General features: G+C 49.9%; 1 protein-coding gene and 4 gene segments (V, D, J or C); 4 read left to right on the forward strand and 1 right to left on the reverse strand.

Annotated features, from left to right (window-relative positions):
* Window positions 1–724: 724 nt before the first annotated feature.
* On the forward strand, window positions 725–1,332 carry LOC129658405 (T cell receptor beta variable 6-9-like). The segment is given in 2 exon segments: window positions 725–773; window positions 860–1,332. Coding segments are annotated over 2 exon segments (522 nt in total).
* A 2,958-nt stretch (window positions 1,333–4,290) lies between these two features.
* On the forward strand, window positions 4,291–4,929 carry LOC129658406 (T cell receptor beta variable 6-2-like). The segment is given in 2 exon segments: window positions 4,291–4,339; window positions 4,427–4,929. Coding segments are annotated over 2 exon segments (552 nt in total).
* A 5,116-nt stretch (window positions 4,930–10,045) lies between these two features.
* Window positions 10,046–11,094, reverse strand: LOC129658703 (dynein light chain 1, cytoplasmic-like). The gene has a single exon (XM_055589556.1). It carries the CDS (start codon window positions 10,995–10,997, stop codon window positions 10,764–10,766), a length of 234 nt encoding a protein of 77 aa, XP_055445531.1. The 5' UTR covers window positions 10,998–11,094; the 3' UTR covers window positions 10,046–10,763.
* Window positions 11,095–11,785: 691 nt separating this feature from the next.
* On the forward strand, window positions 11,786–12,616 carry LOC129658704 (T cell receptor beta variable 5-1-like). The segment is given in 2 exon segments: window positions 11,786–11,843; window positions 11,975–12,616. Coding segments are annotated over 2 exon segments (453 nt in total).
* A 4,438-nt stretch (window positions 12,617–17,054) lies between these two features.
* LOC129658408 (T cell receptor beta variable 6-6-like) lies at window positions 17,055–17,539 on the forward strand. The segment is given in 2 exon segments: window positions 17,055–17,103; window positions 17,190–17,539. Coding segments are annotated over 2 exon segments (399 nt in total).
* Window positions 17,540–19,139: the final 1,600 nt, after the last annotated feature.

The following is a 19,139-nucleotide window of genomic DNA, read 5'->3' on the forward strand; positions in this document are numbered from 1 at the left end:
ACCGGTGGATCGTCTGTCAGTGAATTGATTAGAAGCAGACCAAAGAATTCCTCAAATGTTGATGAGCCTGCAATGAGGTTGGGAGCAGAAACCTGGAGAAACACGGTAGGTGGAGGGACTGTCTCAGGACTGTGGGCAATGTTGTGGAAAGGAAGCCTTGAAGTGCTGCTGCTAAGTCGCTTCAGTTGTGTCCAACTCTGTGCGACCCTATAGGCGGCAGCCCACCAGGCTCCCCCGTCTCTGGGATGTTCCAGGCAAGAACACTGGAGTGGGGTGCCATTGCCTTCTCCGCTTGAAGTGCTCTTGGGACGCATATCATAAAGGGCAGTAGGACGCCAGAAGGATTTCCCCAGGATTCAAAACTTCAGAAATATGTAGATAAATACAAGTAATATACATGTTAATGAAGACTTATGTCTGGACTAGAACATACAAAACATTGAATCAGTTTAACATCTACAGAAAAACCTTTAACATTTACAGAAAGGTTACAGCAACTTATGAGATTACGTCTGTTGTTCTGGATGGGTCTCCGTGTTGTGAACTGTTCACTGAGGTTCATTTCTGATTTGAGCCTCTGGGGGAAGGGGCGTGGCCCCTGAGTGACAGATTGGCTGTGGGGCCTGGCAGGGACAGTGACATCTCAGAAGGACTCCCTGGAGAGCCCCTCTCCCCTCTCATCCACCCTCAGACCAGAGGGCCCTCCGCCTGCCCCGCCCCGGCCATGAGCCCCTGCCTCCTGGGCTGTGTGGTCTTCTGTCTCCTGCAGGCAAGCGAGTCCTGGGGGCAGGGTCCCCTTCGGGGTCCCAGCACTAAGTCTGTCCGCTGTGACTGCGGCATCCGTCCTCCTTCTCCACAGGGGCGGTCCATGCTGGGGTCACTCAGGCCCCCAGATTCCAGGTCGTGAGGACAGGACAGAGTGGGACACTGACATGTACTCAGGATCTGAGCTTCAGCTATATGTACTGGTATCGACAAGACCCAGGACACGGGCTGAGGCTGATCCATTACTCAGTTATTCCTCCCACCACGGAGAAAGGAGCCGTGCCCGAGGGCTACAGCGTCTCCAGACCAAGCACAGAGAACTTCCCTCTCACGCTGGAGTCTGCCAACCGCTCCCAGACATCTGTGTACTTCTGCGCCTGCGGTTATCCACAGCTCTGCACGGTCACCTCCTCTCTGTGCAAAAAGATAAGGGAAGCCCTGAAGCATGAAAGGAGTAGAGACTCTTGCAGGCTTCTCACACCCGGAATCTTGGAAGCCAGGGCCACATGCCTGCAGTGTGACATTGAGTGTGCAGTCTCATATCACGCCCAGCTACATCGACGTTAAATGTAGTGGACGGCTGCTTTTTTTATTTCAAAGTTTTATAACTCTAAAAATAAATGGGTTTCTATATATATAATCTCTGTATATAAATCCGTTACCTAGAATTGGTAATACTTAATTTATGTAGAAAATCTAGAAATATGTGGATCTGAATTAATCAGAGGGATCTACGGAATGCAGTGCTCCAGGCTGTATTCACCTGAGCTCAGCAGTGTCTGTACTGAAGGTCTGTGTGATTCCGCCTTAGCACACCACTGTGACACCGCTGCTAAGTCACTTCAGATCAGCTCAGTCGCTCAGTCGTGTCCGATTCTTTGCAACCCCATGAATCGCAGCACGCCAGGCCTCCCTGTCCATCACCAACTCCCGGAGTTCACTCAGACTCATGTCCATGGAGTCAGTGATGCCTTCCAGCCATCTCATCCTCTGTCGTCCCCTTCTCCTCCTGCCCCCAACCCCTCCCAGCATCAGAGTCTTTTCCAATGAGCCAACTCTTCGCATGAGGTGGCCAAAGGACTGGAGTTTCAGCTTCAGCATCATTCCCTCCAAAGAAATCCCAGGGCTGATCTCCTTCAGAATGGACTGCTTGGATCTCCTTGCAGTCCAAGGGACTCTCAAGAGTCTTCTCCAACACCACAGTTCAAAAGCATCAATTCTTCGGCGCTCAGCCTTCTTCACAGTCCAACTCTCGCATCCATACATGACCACAGGAAAAACCATAGCCTTGACTAGACAAACCTTTGTTGGCAAAGTAATGTCTCTGCTTTTGAATATGCTATCTAGGTTGGTCGTAACTTTCCTTCCAAGGAGTAAGCATCTTTTAATTTCATGGCTTCAGTACCATCTGCAGTGATTTTGGAGCCCAGAAAAATAAAGTCTGACACTGTTTCCACTGTTTCCCCATCTATTTGCCATGAAGTGATGGGACCAGATGCCATGATCTTCGTTTTCTGAATGTTGAGCTTTAAGCCAACTTTTTCACTCTCCACTTTCACTTTCATCAAGAGGCTTTTGAGTTCCTCTTCACTTTCTGCCATAAGGGTGGTGTCATCTGCATAGCTGAGGTTATTGAGATTTCTCCCGGCAATCTTGATTCCAGCTTGTGTTCCTTCCAGTCCAGCGTTTCTCATGATGTACTCTGCATATAAGTTAAATAAACAGGGTGACAATATACAGCCTTGACGTACTCCTTTTCCTATTTGGAACCAGTCTGTTGCTTCTTGTCCAGTTCTAACCGTTGCTTCCTGACCTGCATACAAATTTCTCAAGAGGCAGATCAGGTGGTCTGGTATTCCTATCTCTTTCAGAATTTTCCACAGTTTATTGTGATCCACACAGTCAAAGGCTTTGGCATAGTCAATAAAGCAGAAATAGATGTTTTTTTGGAACTCTCTTGCTTTTTCCATGATCTGGAGGTTGTTGCCAATTTGATCTCTGGTTCCTCTGCCTTTTCTAAAACCATCTTGAACATCAGGAAGTTCACGGTTCACATATTGCTGAAGAGTGTCTAACTCTGTGCGACCCCATAGACGGCAGCCCAGGAGGCTCCCCCGTCCCTGGGATTCTCCAGGCAAGAACACTGGAGTGGGTTGCCATTTAGTATGTGCAATTATTTTCTTCTTAATGGAAATGTTGGATTCTACAGTTTTTTATCTCCAGAAGCTAAGAGGCAATTTGCAGATCAATCTTAAGTCACCAGCTTGGGAAGACAGTAGAACAAGTGTGTGTTGTGTGTGTGTGTGTGTTCAGGGTGTGGGGTATTTACATTCTTGCTTTGGCAGAAGGCACAGATCCATGAGACTGTGTACCATTGGCCACTAGGAGGCACTGTGGGCCCACGGTAAGCAGGGGGTCCTGGGAGGGGTGGCGAGTCACCCTGGGGAGGGCAGCTTTAAGGAACCTTGGCTACATGCCTGAATGAGAAAGCAGGTTTGAGTGCCCTGAGGTCCTGAGGTTCCAGGACCCATGGAAGCAGTACAGACTCCTCACTGCCCAGGAAAGTGAGGATGTGCCTGGATCCTCAGGATGTGCCCAGGAGACGGTCTCCAGGAGCTGCAAGGGAAGTGGAGGTGAGGGGTTGGGGTGGCTGGTGAGGGCTGGGTGATTGTCAGCTGATTGCCTGGTGATTGCCAGCCAGGTGAGTGCCTGACTGCGTGTCAGGCAGTGGCTGGCAGAGGACAACAAGGTATGCTGTGGGCACTGGGGACCTGGGGACGGTGCACCCTTCCACCCACCCCTTGCTCAGGGGCTGGGAAGGGCAGGAAGGGCATAGAGGGCTCACCTTTGTCCTGGCAAGGGGCCCAGAGGACAGGGCAGCCTGCAGAGGCACAGAGCAGTGATGTCATAGGCAAATGCTCCAATCAGGGAGCAGGAGGGTCAGCATTTTACACCACTCACCCCAGGAGGCCCACCCCCAGCCAGCAGCTGTCCTGGGTTCCTGATGCTGCCATGGGCTCCAGGCTCCTCTGCTGTGTGACTCTCCTCCTTCTGGGAGCAGGTGAGTCCTGGACACAGTGTGGGAGCTTCTGAGATGTCTTTGCCATCCTGAGATAGAAGCCTGGAGATGAGGGCTGCAGCAGGAGCCCTCAACAATGTGCTGTTTAGGAGCACGCAGTAACCCCCCAACCCTGCAGTTCGAAATCTGCATATAACTTCACATACTTAGGAATGAAGAATTATCTCTGGAATACAACACACTTACATTATAAACTGTTTAGAGAAAGGACACAACAACTCATAAGGCTCAAGTCCGTTGACCTGGATGGGTCTCCGTGTTATGAACTCTTCACTCAGGTTCATTTCTGATTTGAGCCTCTGGGGGAAGGGGGGTGGCCCCTGAGTGACAGGATTTCCCTGGGTCCTGGCAGGGAGAGTGACATCTCAGAAGGACTCCCTGGAGAGCCCCTCTCCCCTCTCAGCCACACACACTCCAGAGGGCCCTCCACCTGCCCCACCCCCGCCATGAGCCCCTGCCCCCTGGGCTGTGTGGTCTTCTGTCTCCTGCAGGCAGGTGAGTCCTGGGGGGCAGGGTCCCCTTGGGGGTCCCAGCACTAAGCCTGTCCTCTGTGACTGCAGCATCGGTCCTCCTTCTCCACAGGGGCGGTCCATGCTGGGGTCACTCAGGACCCCAGATTCCAGGTCGTGAGGAGAGGACAGAGCGTGACACTGACATGTACTCAGGATCTGGGTCATGACCGCATGTACTGGTACCGACAAGACGTGGGACACGGGCTGAGGCTGATCCATTACTCAGCTGGTGTGTCCACTAGCGAGCCAGGAGATGTGCCCGATGGCTACAGCGTCTCCAGATCAAGCATAGAGAACTTCCCTCTAATGCTGGAGTCTGCCAACCGCTCCCAGACATCTGTGTACTTCTGCACTAGCAGTTACTCCACGGCACTGCAGGGTCACCTCCTCTCTGTGCAAAAGACAGGGGTCCACGTGCAGGCTCCTAGCACCGGGAGCCTCAGGGCTTTGTTAGCCAGGTGCCTGCAGTGTGACCCTGGGTATGCGGTGGAGACTGGCCCGAACCTCACTGCCGGGCCTTGGGGACCTTGTGGGACCATCGATCTCTGTCTTTCCTCTGCAGCCTCCATGTGAACCAGGAAGATGCTTCCCCAGCTCTGACTCCTAGTCATCACATGAGCCTGAGACCTAGGAGGGAAGGTTGTTGGATAAATTAGATACGTCTAGACACTCTTGTCTCACCTCAGGCAGCTCATTTCTGGCTTTCTGGACGTTCTCCCACAGTCTGGTTCTCACCTGGTCTAGGCTGGCTCTTGTCCACCTTTCCCAGGCGGGCAGGACATTCCTCTCCCCACCTCCCTGCATCAGCTCCCTGGCCCTCTCTACCACAGCCACACTGCTCCTCCTTCGTCTGGGTCAGGTCCCTTCCCAAGTCACAGGGAGGCTTTTTAAGTGGCCACTCCATGTGGTCTGTTTTCAGCAAGATGTATGGAGTCATCAAAGAGAAACATCACCTATCATCCCCAAACTCACGTGAGTCCATCTGAAGGAGGACAGATTGCCTTTGTGTGTTCTCGACACGCACCCCCCCGCCTCCCGACATCCTTAGCAGCTCACCTAACCTAGGCCAGGTTGGGACTACCTGGAACGCTCATCAAAATCTTCTCAAAGTCAAAATATATCCTGCATCGCCCCCATTATATCATGATTTTATAAGTGCAGAAATAATTGAGCTCATATTTCTAAAACTTCTTTATGACAGTATTATCTAGAATTTGATCATTCTTAATTTAAATACAAAATCTGGAAATATATGCATCTGATTAATCAGAAGTAGTTATGGAATACATGTTTGTAGGCAGATTCACTTGAGATCCTCAGAGTATTTATTTTATGATCATATATTTCCATCTTAGCTAACGACCGTCATTGTCGTGGTGCCGCAGTTCTTTCTTTCTTAGTAAAAAGTTCGGATCATACAGTCTTCTGCCTCCAGAGGCTGAGTGGGTTTGAAGATCAACCCGTCAGCCAGGCTAGGCAGGCAGTAGAACAGGGGTGTGTGTGTGCATGTGTGTGTGTGTGTGTGCGCATATGTGTGTGTGTGTGCCCGCGCCCATATGTGTGTGTGTGTATATGTGTGTGTGTGCGCGTATGTGTGTGTGTGTGTGTGCCCGCGCGCGTATGTGTGTGTGTGTATGTGTGTGTGTGCATGCGTGTGTGTGTGTGCCCGCGCGCGTATGTGTGTGTATGTGTGTGTGTGTGCGCGTGCGTATGTGTGTGTGTGCCTGTGCGTGTGTGTGTGTGTGTGTGTGTGTGTGTGTGTGTGTGTGTTCAGGGTGCCGGAATTTTTGTACTCTTGCTTTAACAGATAGGACTTCCCTCGTGGCTCAGGTGGTGAAGCATCTGCCTCCAATGAGGGAAACCTGGGCTCGATCCCTGGGTCAGGAAGATCCTCTGGTGAAGGAAATGGCAACTCACTCCAGTACACTTGCCTGGAGAATCCCATGGACAGCAGAGCCAGGGAGGTTACAGTCCATGCGGTTGCAAAGAGCAGGACAAGACTGAGCGGCTAAACTTTCTGTAAACAAATGCTGCAAATCCATGAGACCCTTGACTTTGGCCACTTGGAGGCACTGTTCCATGATAAGCAGTGTGTGCTGGGAGGGTGTGAGTCACCCTGGGGAGGGCAGCTTAAGAGAACCTTGTCTATATCATGCCTGCATCTGGGAGCAGGTCTGAGTTCCCTGAGTGGTCCGGGGACACATGGAGCCAGCACAGACTCCTCACTGCCCAGGGAACTGGGGACATGCCTGAAACCTCAAGATGAACATAGGGGGTTGTATCCTGCCTCAGCATGAGAGGTAGAGGTGAAGGGGTTGGGGTGGCTGGTGAGGGCCTGGTGGCTGGTGATGAGATTCAGGCATGGTCAGGGAGAAGAGAACAAGGCATGTTGTGTGCGTATGGGACCAGGGGACCAGTCACCTCACACCCAGGCTTACTAAGGGGCTGTCAGGACAGGGAAGGGCATAGAGGAGCCAGCCCTGTGTATTGGTAAGGGGTCCAGTGGACAAGGGCAGCCTGATAGACACAGCAGTGACATCATAGGCAAATGCTCCAATCAGGGAAGCAGGAGGGTCAGCACTTTACATCACTCACCCCAGGAGCCCCGCCCCAGCCAGCAGCAGTGCTGGGCTCCTGATGCTGCCATGGGCTCCAGGCTCCTCTGCTGTGTGACTCTCTGCCTCCTGGGAGCAGGTGAGTCCTGGACACAGTGTGGGAGCTTCTGAGATGACGTTGCTTTTGTCATCCCCAAAATGCAAGACTACTGGAAAGGACTGCAGCAGGAGGCTTCCCCGTTCTCTCCTCTCTACTTCCTTGTCTTTCCCAACAGGCCTGGTAGATTCTGAAGTCACCCAGACCCCAAAATTCCTGACCAAATCAAGAAAACAGCAAGCGACACTGAGATGTTCCCCTGAATCTGGACACCGCTCTGTGTACTGGTTCGCACAAGCCCTGGGCCAGGGCCCCCAGTTCCTCGTTCAGTATTTTGATGGAGAAGTGTATCAAAGAGGAAACATGTCAGATCGATTCTCAGGTCAACAGTTAGGTGACTCTCGCTCGGAGTTGAACTTGACCTCCTTGGAGCTGATGGACTCCGCTCTGTATCTCTGTGCCAGCAGCCAAGACACAGCCCTCCATGATCAGGTGCCTCTGGGACAAAAACTCTCCTGCCCCAGCTCAGGAAGTGGTGGTGAGCGTGTCGGTTGCCAGTGTGCCAAGCTCAGTCTCTGGAAGAGCAATAGATTTTCCCAGACATTCATTTCTTGATATGTTGTAATGCTCACTAGGATCATGCAAAGTAAGTATTATTTTAACTGTTTATATATCTGAGGGGATGTGAATTGCCCAGATCTCATACCTCATGACTGTTACAGCTAGGATTGCAGCTCAAGTTTCTTTTCAACACCTGTGGTCCCTTTCCTCATGGAACCGTCTCCATACAGAGCAAGTTACATATACGCGTTGTGTTATGTGTAACAACATACAGTTTGGGGCTCTGTGATATGAACTGTTACTCAATGAATGGCAGCCACGCATCACAAGGAGGTGTTCCCAGGAAAAGAATGTCTCAAATAAAAAAGAGCGTTTTTCACTTACCCTGGCGTGTGCCATGACTCACCATGGTGCTCCTAAGTCTGCATTACTTTCTGCCAATCCGTCGTCCTGTGCTGGGCAACCAGCTTCTCTCCACCCAGAAAGGAGGGTCACAGGCCTGAGGCCTCTCCTGACATGGGAAGGGGGGGCTCCTGTGAACATGAAGGAGTTGTACCTGCCTTTGGCAGGTGGACTGTCTGTCAGTGAGTTGATAAGAACAGATCCAAACAATTCCTCAAATGTTGATGAGCCTTCAATGAGGTTGGGAGCAGATACCTGGAGAAACATGGTAGGTGGAGGGCCATTCTCAGGGCTGTGATCAATTAAAGCAGAAATGGGCCTTGAAGTCCTACTGGGACACATATCATAAAGGAGAGCAGGAAGCTAGAGGGAATTTCCAAAGATGCAGAGCTATAGAAATATGTAGATGAATTAAAGTAATATACACATTTATGAAGATTAACTTCGCAATGAAGTATAGATAAAACTGCACACTGTTTACAGATGGGTTACAACAATTGTGAGGCTGATGCCCATTAAGACGGATGGGTCTCCCTGTTGTGAACTGTTCACTCAGGTTCATTTCTGATTTGAGCCTCTGGGGGAAGGGGCGTGGCCCCTGAGTGACAAGTTGGCTCTGGGGCCTGGAGGGACAGTGACATCTCAGAAGGACTCCCTGGAGAGCCCCTCTCCCCTCTCATCCACACACACACCAGAGGGCCCTCTGCAACCCCACCCCCGCCATGAGCCCCTGCCTCCTGGGCTGTGTGGTCTTCTGTCTCCTGCAGGCAGGTGAGTCCTGAGGGGCAGGGGCCCCTTCGGGGTGCCAGCACTAAGCCTGTCCGCTGTGACTGCAGCATCGGTCCTCCTTCTCCACAGGGGCGGTCCATGCTGGGGTCACTCAGGACCCCAGATTCCAGGTCGTGAGGTCAGGACAGAAAGCGACACTGAGATGCACTCAGGATCTGAAACACGATTATATGTACTGGTACCGACAAGACGTGGGAAGCGGAATGAGGCTGATCCATTACTCAAATGACCCTCCTGACACACAGAAGGGAGATGTACCCGAGGGCTACAGCGTCTCCAGACCAAGCACAGAGGACTTCCCTCTCACACTGGAGTCTGCCAACCGCTCCCAGACATCTGTGTACTTCTGCGTCAGCAGTTACTCCACAGCGCTGCAGGGTCACCTCCTCTCTGTGCAAAAAGGCAAGGCAGCCCCTTGCTTGTAGGCTCCTAGCACCAGCAGCCTCAGGGCTTTGCTGCCACGTGCCTGCAGTGTGACCCTGAGAGTGTGGTCTGTGCTGGCCCAGACCTCACTCCAGGCCATGTGGACATGTGTCCACCATCCATTGCTGTCTTTTCTCTGTATCCTCCCTGTGAACCAGGAGTTTCCCCCGCTCTGACTCCTAGTCATCACCTGAGCCTGAGACCTCCAGGAGGGAAGGTTGTTTGTAAACTAGATAAAAAGAGGCCCTCGTGTCCCACCTCAGGCAGCTCATCGCTGTCTCTCTGGAAGGTTCTCCCCCAGCCTGGCTCTCGCGTGCTCTCTTCTCTTGCCCACCTTTCCTGGGTGGGTAAGTCACTCCTCTCCCACCTTCCTGGCCCTTTCTACTCCAGCCACATTGTTCCTCCTTCATCTGAGTCACGAAAGTGAAAGTCGCTCAGTCATGTCCGCATCTTTGCGACCCCATGGACTGTATAGTCCCTGGAATTCTCCAGGCCAGAATACTGGAGTGGGCAGCCTTTCCCTTCTCCAGTGGATCTTCCCCACCCAGGGTCTCCTGCATTGCAGGTGGATTCTTTACCAACTGAGCTATGGTCACTTCCCTTCCCAAATCACAAGGTAGTTTTTAAAGTGGCCTGTCCACGGGTTGTGGGGAATATCTATTCTTTTTTTGTTTGAATTGTGTCTTTTAATGAAAGCTCCAACTCATATGTGAACACAGCCAGTTAAAGCACAGCACAGCAGGCTTGTAAGTTTAAATTCCTGCAGACTTTAGTAGAATCACAAGGAGGGCTGCTACTTAAAAGCTTTTTCCCTTTAAGACCACCTTTGATCTTTAGAGTATACTTTGGCCAGGCAGGGGAGGGGAAATGTCTAGAGCCCAACAGATTTCTCATTAGCCCAACTTTCTTACCAGCTTGTTTCCATTTTACAGCCCTAGAAAGCTTAAAGGTGTTCCATGACACACTCATCATCTCGTGAGGCCTAAGGCCCAGAGCACTCTATAGCAGTTATCACAAAAGGAGCGCTTAAGGAATGTACTTATCAGATTGGGAGTAAGAGTTGGTCCAGTAGTTTCTCTGCCGTGCCTCTCTCAACACGCACTTCTGAGTAGCATTCTCCCATGCACGACAGGAGCAGGATGGGCAAGAATGAAACGCAAGAGTGCTGAATAGGCTAGTCTGTTACATCCCGCAGAAACTTCAAGGAATCACCCCCACCAGCCTACCCAAGATCAACTAAAGAGGCCATCTTCAACTCTAGATTATTTGAACAAACGGTTTATTAACGCACCCTTCTCCAAAAGACTTCTTTCTTTAAAGCAATGGATTTCGAAGAGAAAAAAAAAACATGGGCAGAGAAGTATGGAATAGAAAATAAATACAAATGTAAGCCATTTTGCTAATTGCTTTATAACCACAACAAACCAGTACAGAGAATGCCCCATACAAAACCCAATAAAGGTTCAAAGATGGAGGATTCCCTTAGGCAGGGCTGAAGACTTCAGTCTCTGGTATTTGGACTTTAGGCTGCAGTCCTGGTTTTTGGATGGATCACTAGGTGTGTGGCACAGTCCATGCTTTTAACCAGATTTGAACAGGAGATTGGCCACTTGGCCCAGGTAGCAGCAGATGAAGATTTTGGTTTCATATGTCACATAACTACAGAAGTTCCTCCCCACGATGCAGTGCCAGACGGGGTTGTACTTCTTGTCAGACTCCTTCTTGATGTGGGCCGCCATGTCCTTCTCTGTATTATACTTCTCCAGTGCCTGAGTAGCACACTCCACTGAGTCCAGTTGCATCTCCTCTGGCATATCGGCATTCTTGATCACAGCCTTTCAGTCACACATGCTCACCAAGGAGCAGGGGCTGGCTTTGGTCTCCTGGGGAAGGCGCTGGCCAGGCTCACACCTGCATAGAGAGGCGGTCACTACCAAAGCCATGAAGTGTCTAAATTTCTATTCTTGATTTAGACAGAAGGCACAGATCCGTGAGACTGTGGACCATGGGCCAGTAGGAGGCACTGTGGGTCCATGGTAAGCAGGGTGTGCTGGGAGGGGTTGAGAGCCACCCTGGAGAGGGCAGCTTAAGGGAACCTTGGCTACATGCTTGCATCAGGGAGCAGGTTTGAGTTCCCTGAGTGGACCAGACACATGGACCCAGCACAGACTCCTCACTGCCCAGGGGAGTGGGGACTTGCCTGGAGCCTCAGGATGTGTCCAGGGGGCCGTCTCCTGGAGCAGCATGGGGAGTGGAGGGTGAGGGATTAGTGTGGCTGGTGAGGGCTGGGTGATGAGTGTCAGGCAGGGACAGGAAGAGAAGAAGAAAAAGGCATGTGATGGGCATATGGGGACATGGGGACATGGGGACCGTGCTTACCTCACACCCACCCTTTGCTGAGGGGCTGTGCAGGACAGGGAAGGGCATAGAGGAGTCCACCATGGATCCTGCCAAGGGGTCCAGTGGATCAGGAAACAGCCTGCAGAGACACAGAGCAGTGACATCATAGGCAAACGCTCCAATCAGGGAAGCAGGAGGGTCAGCACTTTATATCACTCACCCTAGGAGTCCCACCTCCTGCCAGCAGTGGTCTTGGGTTCCTGATGCTGCCATGGGCTCCAGGCTCCTCTGCTGTGTGACTCTCTGCCTTCTGGGAGCAGGTGAGTCCTGGACACAGTGTGGGAGCTTCTGAGATGTCGTCGCCTCCCTGAGATAGAAGCCTGGCGATGAGGGCGGCAGCAGGAGGCTTCCCCTGTGCTCTGCCCTCAGCTTCCTTGTCTCTTCCCAACAGGCCTGGTGGATTCTGGAGTCACCCAGACTCCCAAATACCTGATCAAATCAAGAAAGCAGCAAGCGACTCTGAGATGTTCCCCTCACTCTGGACACTTCTCTGTGTACTGGTACCAACAGGCCCCGGGCCAGAGCCCCCAGTTCCTCGTTCAGTATTACAACCAGAAAGTGAGTGGAGAATCTCACCTCCTGGATCGATTCTCAGGAAAACAGTTCAGTGACTCTCGCTCTGAGCTGAACTTGAGCTCGTTGGAGCTGACGGACTCTGCCATGTATCTCTGTGCCAGCAGCCAAGACACAGACCTGCATGAGCAGATGCCTCTGGGACAAAAACACTCCTACCCCAGCTCAGGAAGTGGTTGCCAGGGTGTCAGTTGCCAGCCAGCGAGACCCAGACCCAGGTAGAACTGATAGACTTTCCCAGACATTCTTTCCTTTGTATGTTTTAATGCTCACAAAGATCATGCAAGATAAAGAGTATTTTAACTGTTTATACATCTGATGGGAAGTGACTTGCCCAGGTCTCATATTTCCTAACTGCCAGACAAGGAATCAGAATCAAGGCTGTCCTCAATACCTGTGTTTCCTGCTCCCCATCTTTTAAAGGAGTTCGCTCCACATAGCTCTTACAGCTGACAAATCCAAATCTGCAGGTTGGACTGGTGAATCTAGAGTTTCAGGGAGAGCTGATGTTTAAATTCAAAGGCCCAAGAACTGATGGTCCTGTTTGAAGGCCATCAGCCGAACAATTCTCTCTTACCTGGGGGAGGATCAGACTTTTCCTTCTATACATATCTTCACTGGTTGGAAGAGGCCCACTAGGACTGTGGAATGGAAGATCATCTGTTTCAAATGTTAATCTAATTTAATGTTAAAATCTACCTATTTGTATGTTCAGTTCAGTTCAGTTCAATCGCTCAGTCATGTCTGACTCTTTGTGACTCCATGAATCACAGCACGCCAGGCCTCCCTGTCCATCACCAACTCCAGGAGTTCACTCAGACTCACATCCATCGAATCAGTGATGCCATCTAGCCATCTCATCCTATTTCGTCCCCTTCTCCTCCTGTCCCCAATCCCTCCCAGCATCAGAGTCTTTTCTAATGAGTCAACTCTTCGCATGAGGTGGCCAAAGTACTGGAGTTTCAGCTTCAGCATCATTCCCTCCAAAGAAATCCCAGGGCTGATCTCCTTCAGAATGGACTGGTTGGATCTCCTTGCAGTCCAAGGGACTCTCAAGAGTCTTCTCCAACGCCACAGTTCAATAGCATCAATTCTTGGGCGCTCAGCATTCTTCACAGTCCAACTCTCACATCCATACATGACCACAGGAAAAACCAGAGCCTTGACTAGATGGACCTTTGTTGGCAAAGTAATGTCTCTGCTTTTGAATATGCTATCTAGGTTGGTCATAACTTTCCTTCCAAGGAGTAAGCGTCTTTTAATTTTATGGCTGCAGTCACCATCTGCAGTGATTTTGGAGCCCAAAAAAACAAAGTCTGACACTGTTTCCACTGTTTCCCCATCTATTTGCCATGAAGTGATGGCACCGGATGACATGATCTTTGTTTTCTGAATGCTGAGTTTTAAGCCAATTTTTTCACTCTCCTCTTTCACTTTCATCAAGAGGCTTTTGAGTTCCTCTTCACTTTCTGCCATAAGGGTGGTGTCATTTGCATATCTGAGGTTATTGATATTTCTCCCAGCAATCTTGATTACATCTTGTGCTTCTTCAAGCCCAGCATTTCTCATGATGTACTCTGCATAGAAGTTAAATAAGCAGGGTGACAGTATGCAGCCTTGACGAACTCCTTTTTTTATTTGGAACCAGTCTGTTGTTCCATGTCCAGTTCTAACTGTTGCTTCCTGACCTGCATACATGTTTCTCAAGAGGCAGATCAGGTGGTCTGGTATTCCCATGTCTTGCAGAATTTTCCACTCTTTATTGTGATCCACATAGTCAAAGGCTTTGGCATAGTCAATAAAGCAGAAATAGATGTTTTTCTGGAACTCTCTTGCTTTTTCCATGATCCAGCAGATGTTGGCAATTTGATCTCTGGTTCCTCTGCCTTTTCTAAAACCAGCTTGAACATCAGGAAGTTCACGGTTCACATATTGCTGAAGCCTGGCTTGGAGAATTTATATGTTAACCTCTTCCAAAAACACCCTCACTTAACATCCAGAATAAAGTTTAATTAAATGTCTCTGGCACAGTCAAGGTGACATGTTCAATTAGCCACCACACCATCTGCCTGGGTTTCATAAGTATTTAATAAGCATGAAGTCCCTGGCATATAACAGGACTCTGGATTTCTTGATTCCCTTTGCTAACCTCTGACAGCCTCTTCTACCACTTCCTAGGTGCAAAGGTAGAGATGGACATGTTTTGCCTTGAAAGCCTTTAAGTGAGGACATTAGAAGTCCCAGTGAAAGGAATATTATGCCTAATGATTCATTACATGAACTAAAAAAGTGTATGTAACATCTCACCTCAGATATTTTTTAATCACTTTTATTGATATTTGAACTGTAGTTTACCAGTAAACAATGTAGGTTTTAGGGTCCCTGAACCTCCTACAACCTTATAGACTGGAGGCTCCCCTGACAGCTCAGTTGGTAAAGAATCCACCTGCAATGCAGAAGACCCCAGTCTGATGCCTGGGTCGGGAAGATCCACTGCAGAAGGAATAGGCTACCCACTCCAGTGTTCTTGGGCTTCCTTTGTGGCTCAGCTGGTAAAGAATCCACCGGCAATGCAGGAGACCTGAGCTGGGAAGATCCCCTGGAGAAGGGAAGGGCTACCCTACCCACTCCAGTATTCTGGCCTGGAGAATTCCATGAACTGTATAGTCCATGGGATTGCAAAGAGTCAGACACAACTGAGCGACTTTCAATTGCACATTCAACGGTGTATCTGAGATTCCACATGCATGGATTCAACCAATCACAGCTGTTCAGTATCTTAGTACATATTTATTAAAATATCCACCCACAAGTGGACCCACTCCCTCAAAACTTGTGTTGTTCAAGGATCAGGTCTATATTCACACTGTATAATGAAGAGATCTACGGTTTGATCAATATATATGTATATGCTGATGAAACATCTGTCCCTTTAAGACAGAGAACATTTTATCACCAGATATTCCCTCAGGCCCCGTTCCTGGGACTCTCTCCTTCCCTGACAGCCAACAGTATGATTTCTGTTGCCGTAGATTTGTTTTGCTCATGCATTTTTTTGGTGAAAACTTAATGTCTATACCCATCAGAACAATTCCTTTTTAGCCTGAAGCTAAATATGTAAGACAGTTAAGCGCTCCTGGAAAGTGTTATAATTAAAAAAGTGCTTGAAACCACGTGAGATACCATTTCCGTGTGATGGACAATCCTAACTGGGGATTGATGGTTTGATAAAATGAGCATCAAAGGTCTTACCAGCTGGTACGGGCTGTTTTTGTAAAATTTATTGACTCAATTTTATAGATTTTTTTTTCTCATGAACCCTTTTTCTGAAATCATTTTATAATGATTTTTTGTTAATATTCTATGAGAAACAACTTAGCAAGGCTTCAGATTCACGCACTAGGTCCTGGGCTGGCCTGACCACCAGCAGCAGTTGTATCTGTGAGTGATAATTCCATGTGGGAGAAGGGTTCCTATGACTTGATGCCAAGGATTCAGGTCACAGGCCTTGAGCTGGAAAGGCCCCTTTCTTCTGGCCTGGCCTGGGTATGACACCCCTTACGGTGTGCTTCTGTCTCCTGGACCAGAGAAGTCCTGAGCACATGCATGGAACCACTCGAGGGCTTGCCAGGCCCAGATTCAAGCCTGGTCGTTGTGGTTTTGACATGAGGGTCCTTCTTTGTTTCTCGCTTTAGTTTCAGTGTCTTTCTGTCCCAGGACCAGGAGTACTTAGTCACCCAGACATTAGACGTGTGGTCAGGCTAAAGGGAAACCAACCATCAGGAGGGCACAGCAGGTCTAAAATCGTGAAACCAGGATCTGGCACATAATTTGCAGAGTCCATGGTTCAAAGACTATTGAGAATTTGAAGATCCCAACAGCAGAGCGTCGCTCTAAGTACAGGGTCCTTTTGAGTGTGAGGTTTGTGCAACAAGGTACACTCTAGGGCTCCAGGATATCAATTTATTACTGGCAGTCATGCTTCACAAGGAAGTATTCCCATGGGGTGGATGTCTCACATAAAGTCAGAGCACTTTTCATTTATCCTGGAGTCCGGCACTTCTCCCCAAATCCCTCTCATATATATGGTCCTTTGTTTAAAAATGTCATCCGCGTTGAGCAACCAGCTTCTGCCACAAAGAAAGTTCTGTCTTAGGGCTGCGGTGGTTCTACTTGCTGTGTCCCCTCCCTGCGCCCTCAGACTCGGGAAGCACATACTTTGGCAAACATGAAGCCGCTGTACCTGCATTTGGCAGGTGTCCTGGTGGGCTGCCGTCTATGCCGTCCCACAGACTCGGACACGACTGAAGCAACTTAGTAGCAGCAGCAGCAGCAGCTGTATGTTAGTGAACTGAGAAGAAATAGAGCCAAGTGATTTCTCAAATAGTGATGAGTCTGCCCTGCAGTTAAGGAACCAGACCCCAAAGAATCACTGTAGGTGAGAGGACAGGAGCAGGACTAGGTCAGTTGAGCAAAGAGGAAACCACACTTGAGGGAGTATCCGGGATGCATGGGGCATAAAGGACAGCAGGAAGCCCTAAGGATTTCCTCTGAGAATCAAAACTACAGAAATATGTAGACAAATATGCTCATATACAAATTAAGGAATTATCTCTGGAGTAAAACATACATAAAAGGTACAAACTACTCTAAGGAAAGGTTACAGCACTTTGTAAGACTTACGGCTGTTCAGACCATGTCCAAGCAATCTGTCCAAGCCATCTCCCTGTTCTAATCACTTTGATTTGAGCCTCTAGGGGAAGGGGCGTGGCCGCCATGTGACAGGTTGTCTCTGGGGCCTGGAGGGACAGTGACATCTCAGAAGGACTCCCTGGAGAGCCCCTCGCCCTCTCATCCACACTCAGACCAGACGGCCCTCCACCTGCCCCTGCCCCGCCATGAACCCCTGCCTCCTGGGCTGTGTGGTCTTCTGTCTCCTGCAGGCAGGTGAGTCCTGGGGGCAGGGTCCCCTTCGGGGTGCCAGCACTAAGCCTGTCCTCTGTGACTGCAGCATCGGTCCTCCTCCTCCACAGGGGCGGTCCATGCTGGGGTCACTCAGGACCCCAGATTCCAGGTCGTGAGGGGAGGACAGGGCACTACACTGACATGTACTCAGGATCTGGATCATAACTATATGTACTGGTACCCACAAGACCTGGGACACGGGCTGAGGCTGATCTATTATTCAGCTGGGCCTCCCACCACAGAGAAAGGAGACGTGCCCAACGGGTACAGAGTCTCCAGATCAAGCACAGAGAACTTCCCTCTCACGCTGGAGTCTGCCAACCACTCCCAGACATCTGTGTACTTCTGTGCCAGCAGTTACTCCACGGTGCTGCATGGCCACCTGCTCTCTGTGCAAAAAGACAGGGGGTCCAAGTGAAAGCTCCTAGAACCGGGAGCCTCAGGGCTTGGTTAGCCATGTGCCTGCAGTGTGACCCTAGGTGTATGGACTAGGCTGACCCAAACTTCACTCAGGAACTCCGAGGCATATGTCCACCATCCATGTCTGTCTTTCCCCTGCATCCTCCCTGTGAACCAAGAAGATGTTTCTCCAGCTCTGACTGCTAGTCATCACCTGAGCCTGAGACCTCCAGGAGGGAAGGTTGCTGGTAAATTAGATAAAAACAGATCACCTTGTCTCACTTCAATGCTTCTCTCTGGAAGGTTCTCCACGACTGGCTCTCATGTGGTCTCTGCTCTTGCCCACCTTTCTTGGGTGGACAGGACATCCTGTCCTCACCTCCCTGGCCCCCTCTACCACACCCATGCTGCTCCTCCCTCATCCAGGTCATGTCCCTTCCCAAGTCACAGGGAAGCCTTTAAAGTGCCCTCTCCACATGGTCTGCTTTGAGCAAGTTGTCTGGAGTCATCAAAGAGAAATCAGCTTCAGTTAATTATCAATTATCCAAATCTCATGTGAGTCCATCTGAAGGAGAGACTGGCTTTCTATGTACATCCTCCCGCCCCTGACTTCCTCAGCATCTCACCTAACCTCGGCCAGCTTGGCACCACCTCCCTCATCAAAATCTTCTCAAAGTCAAAATATATCTTCCATTGCCCCATTACATCAAGATTTCATAAGTGCAGAAATATATGAGTTTGTATATATAAAACCTCTTTACAAAATGTATCAACTAGAATTTGGAAATGCTTAATTTATACAAGACATCTGGAAATACATGTACCCGATTCATCAGAGGTAGGTATGGAATACAGGTCTCCAGGCAGAGTCACGTGAGACCCTCAGAGTGTTTATTTTATGGCGATTTTTTCCATCTTGGCTAAGTACCATCACTGCAGTGGTGCAGCGATTCTTTCCTTCTTTGTAACAATGTCGGACCATTGAGTCTTCAACTTCCAGAGGCTAAGAGTAGATTTGAAGATGAACCCTAATTCAGCCAGGATGGGAAGGCAGTAGAACACTAGAATGTGAGTGTGTGTGTGAGTGTGTGTGTGTGTGTGAGTGTGTATTAAGGCTATGGGGTTTCTGTACCCTTGCTTTAGACAGAGGATGCAAATCCATGAGACTGTGAAGTACTGGCAAGTAGGAGGCACTGTGGCCCATGCAACCAGGTGAGTTGGGAGGGGTGAGCATCACCCAGCAGAGGGAGCTTTAGGGAACCTTAACTGCATGCCTGTGTCAGGGAACAGGCTTGAGTTCCCTGAGAGATCCTGGGACACATGGAGCCAGCACAGGCTCCTCGGTGCCAAGGAAGTGGGGACGTACCTGGAGCTTCAGGATGTACTCAGGGGGAGCTGCATGGGAAGTGGAGGGTGAGGGGTCCGGGCGGCTGCTGAGGGCTTGGTGACGAGTGTCAGGAAGGAGCAGAGAGGGGAGAACAAGCCGTATTGTAGACATATGGAGACATAGGGAGAGTGCACACTTCAAACCCACCCTTTGCTGAGGGGCTGTGCAGCACAGGGAAGGGCACAGAGGAGCTGGCCCTGCATATTGGTAAGGGGTCCAGATTGGACAAGGG

Source organism: Bubalus kerabau, chromosome 8, assembly GCF_029407905.1.
Source record: "Bubalus kerabau isolate K-KA32 ecotype Philippines breed swamp buffalo chromosome 8, PCC_UOA_SB_1v2, whole genome shotgun sequence".
In the NCBI taxonomy this organism is placed as follows: Eukaryota; Metazoa; Chordata; class Mammalia; order Artiodactyla; family Bovidae; genus Bubalus; species Bubalus kerabau.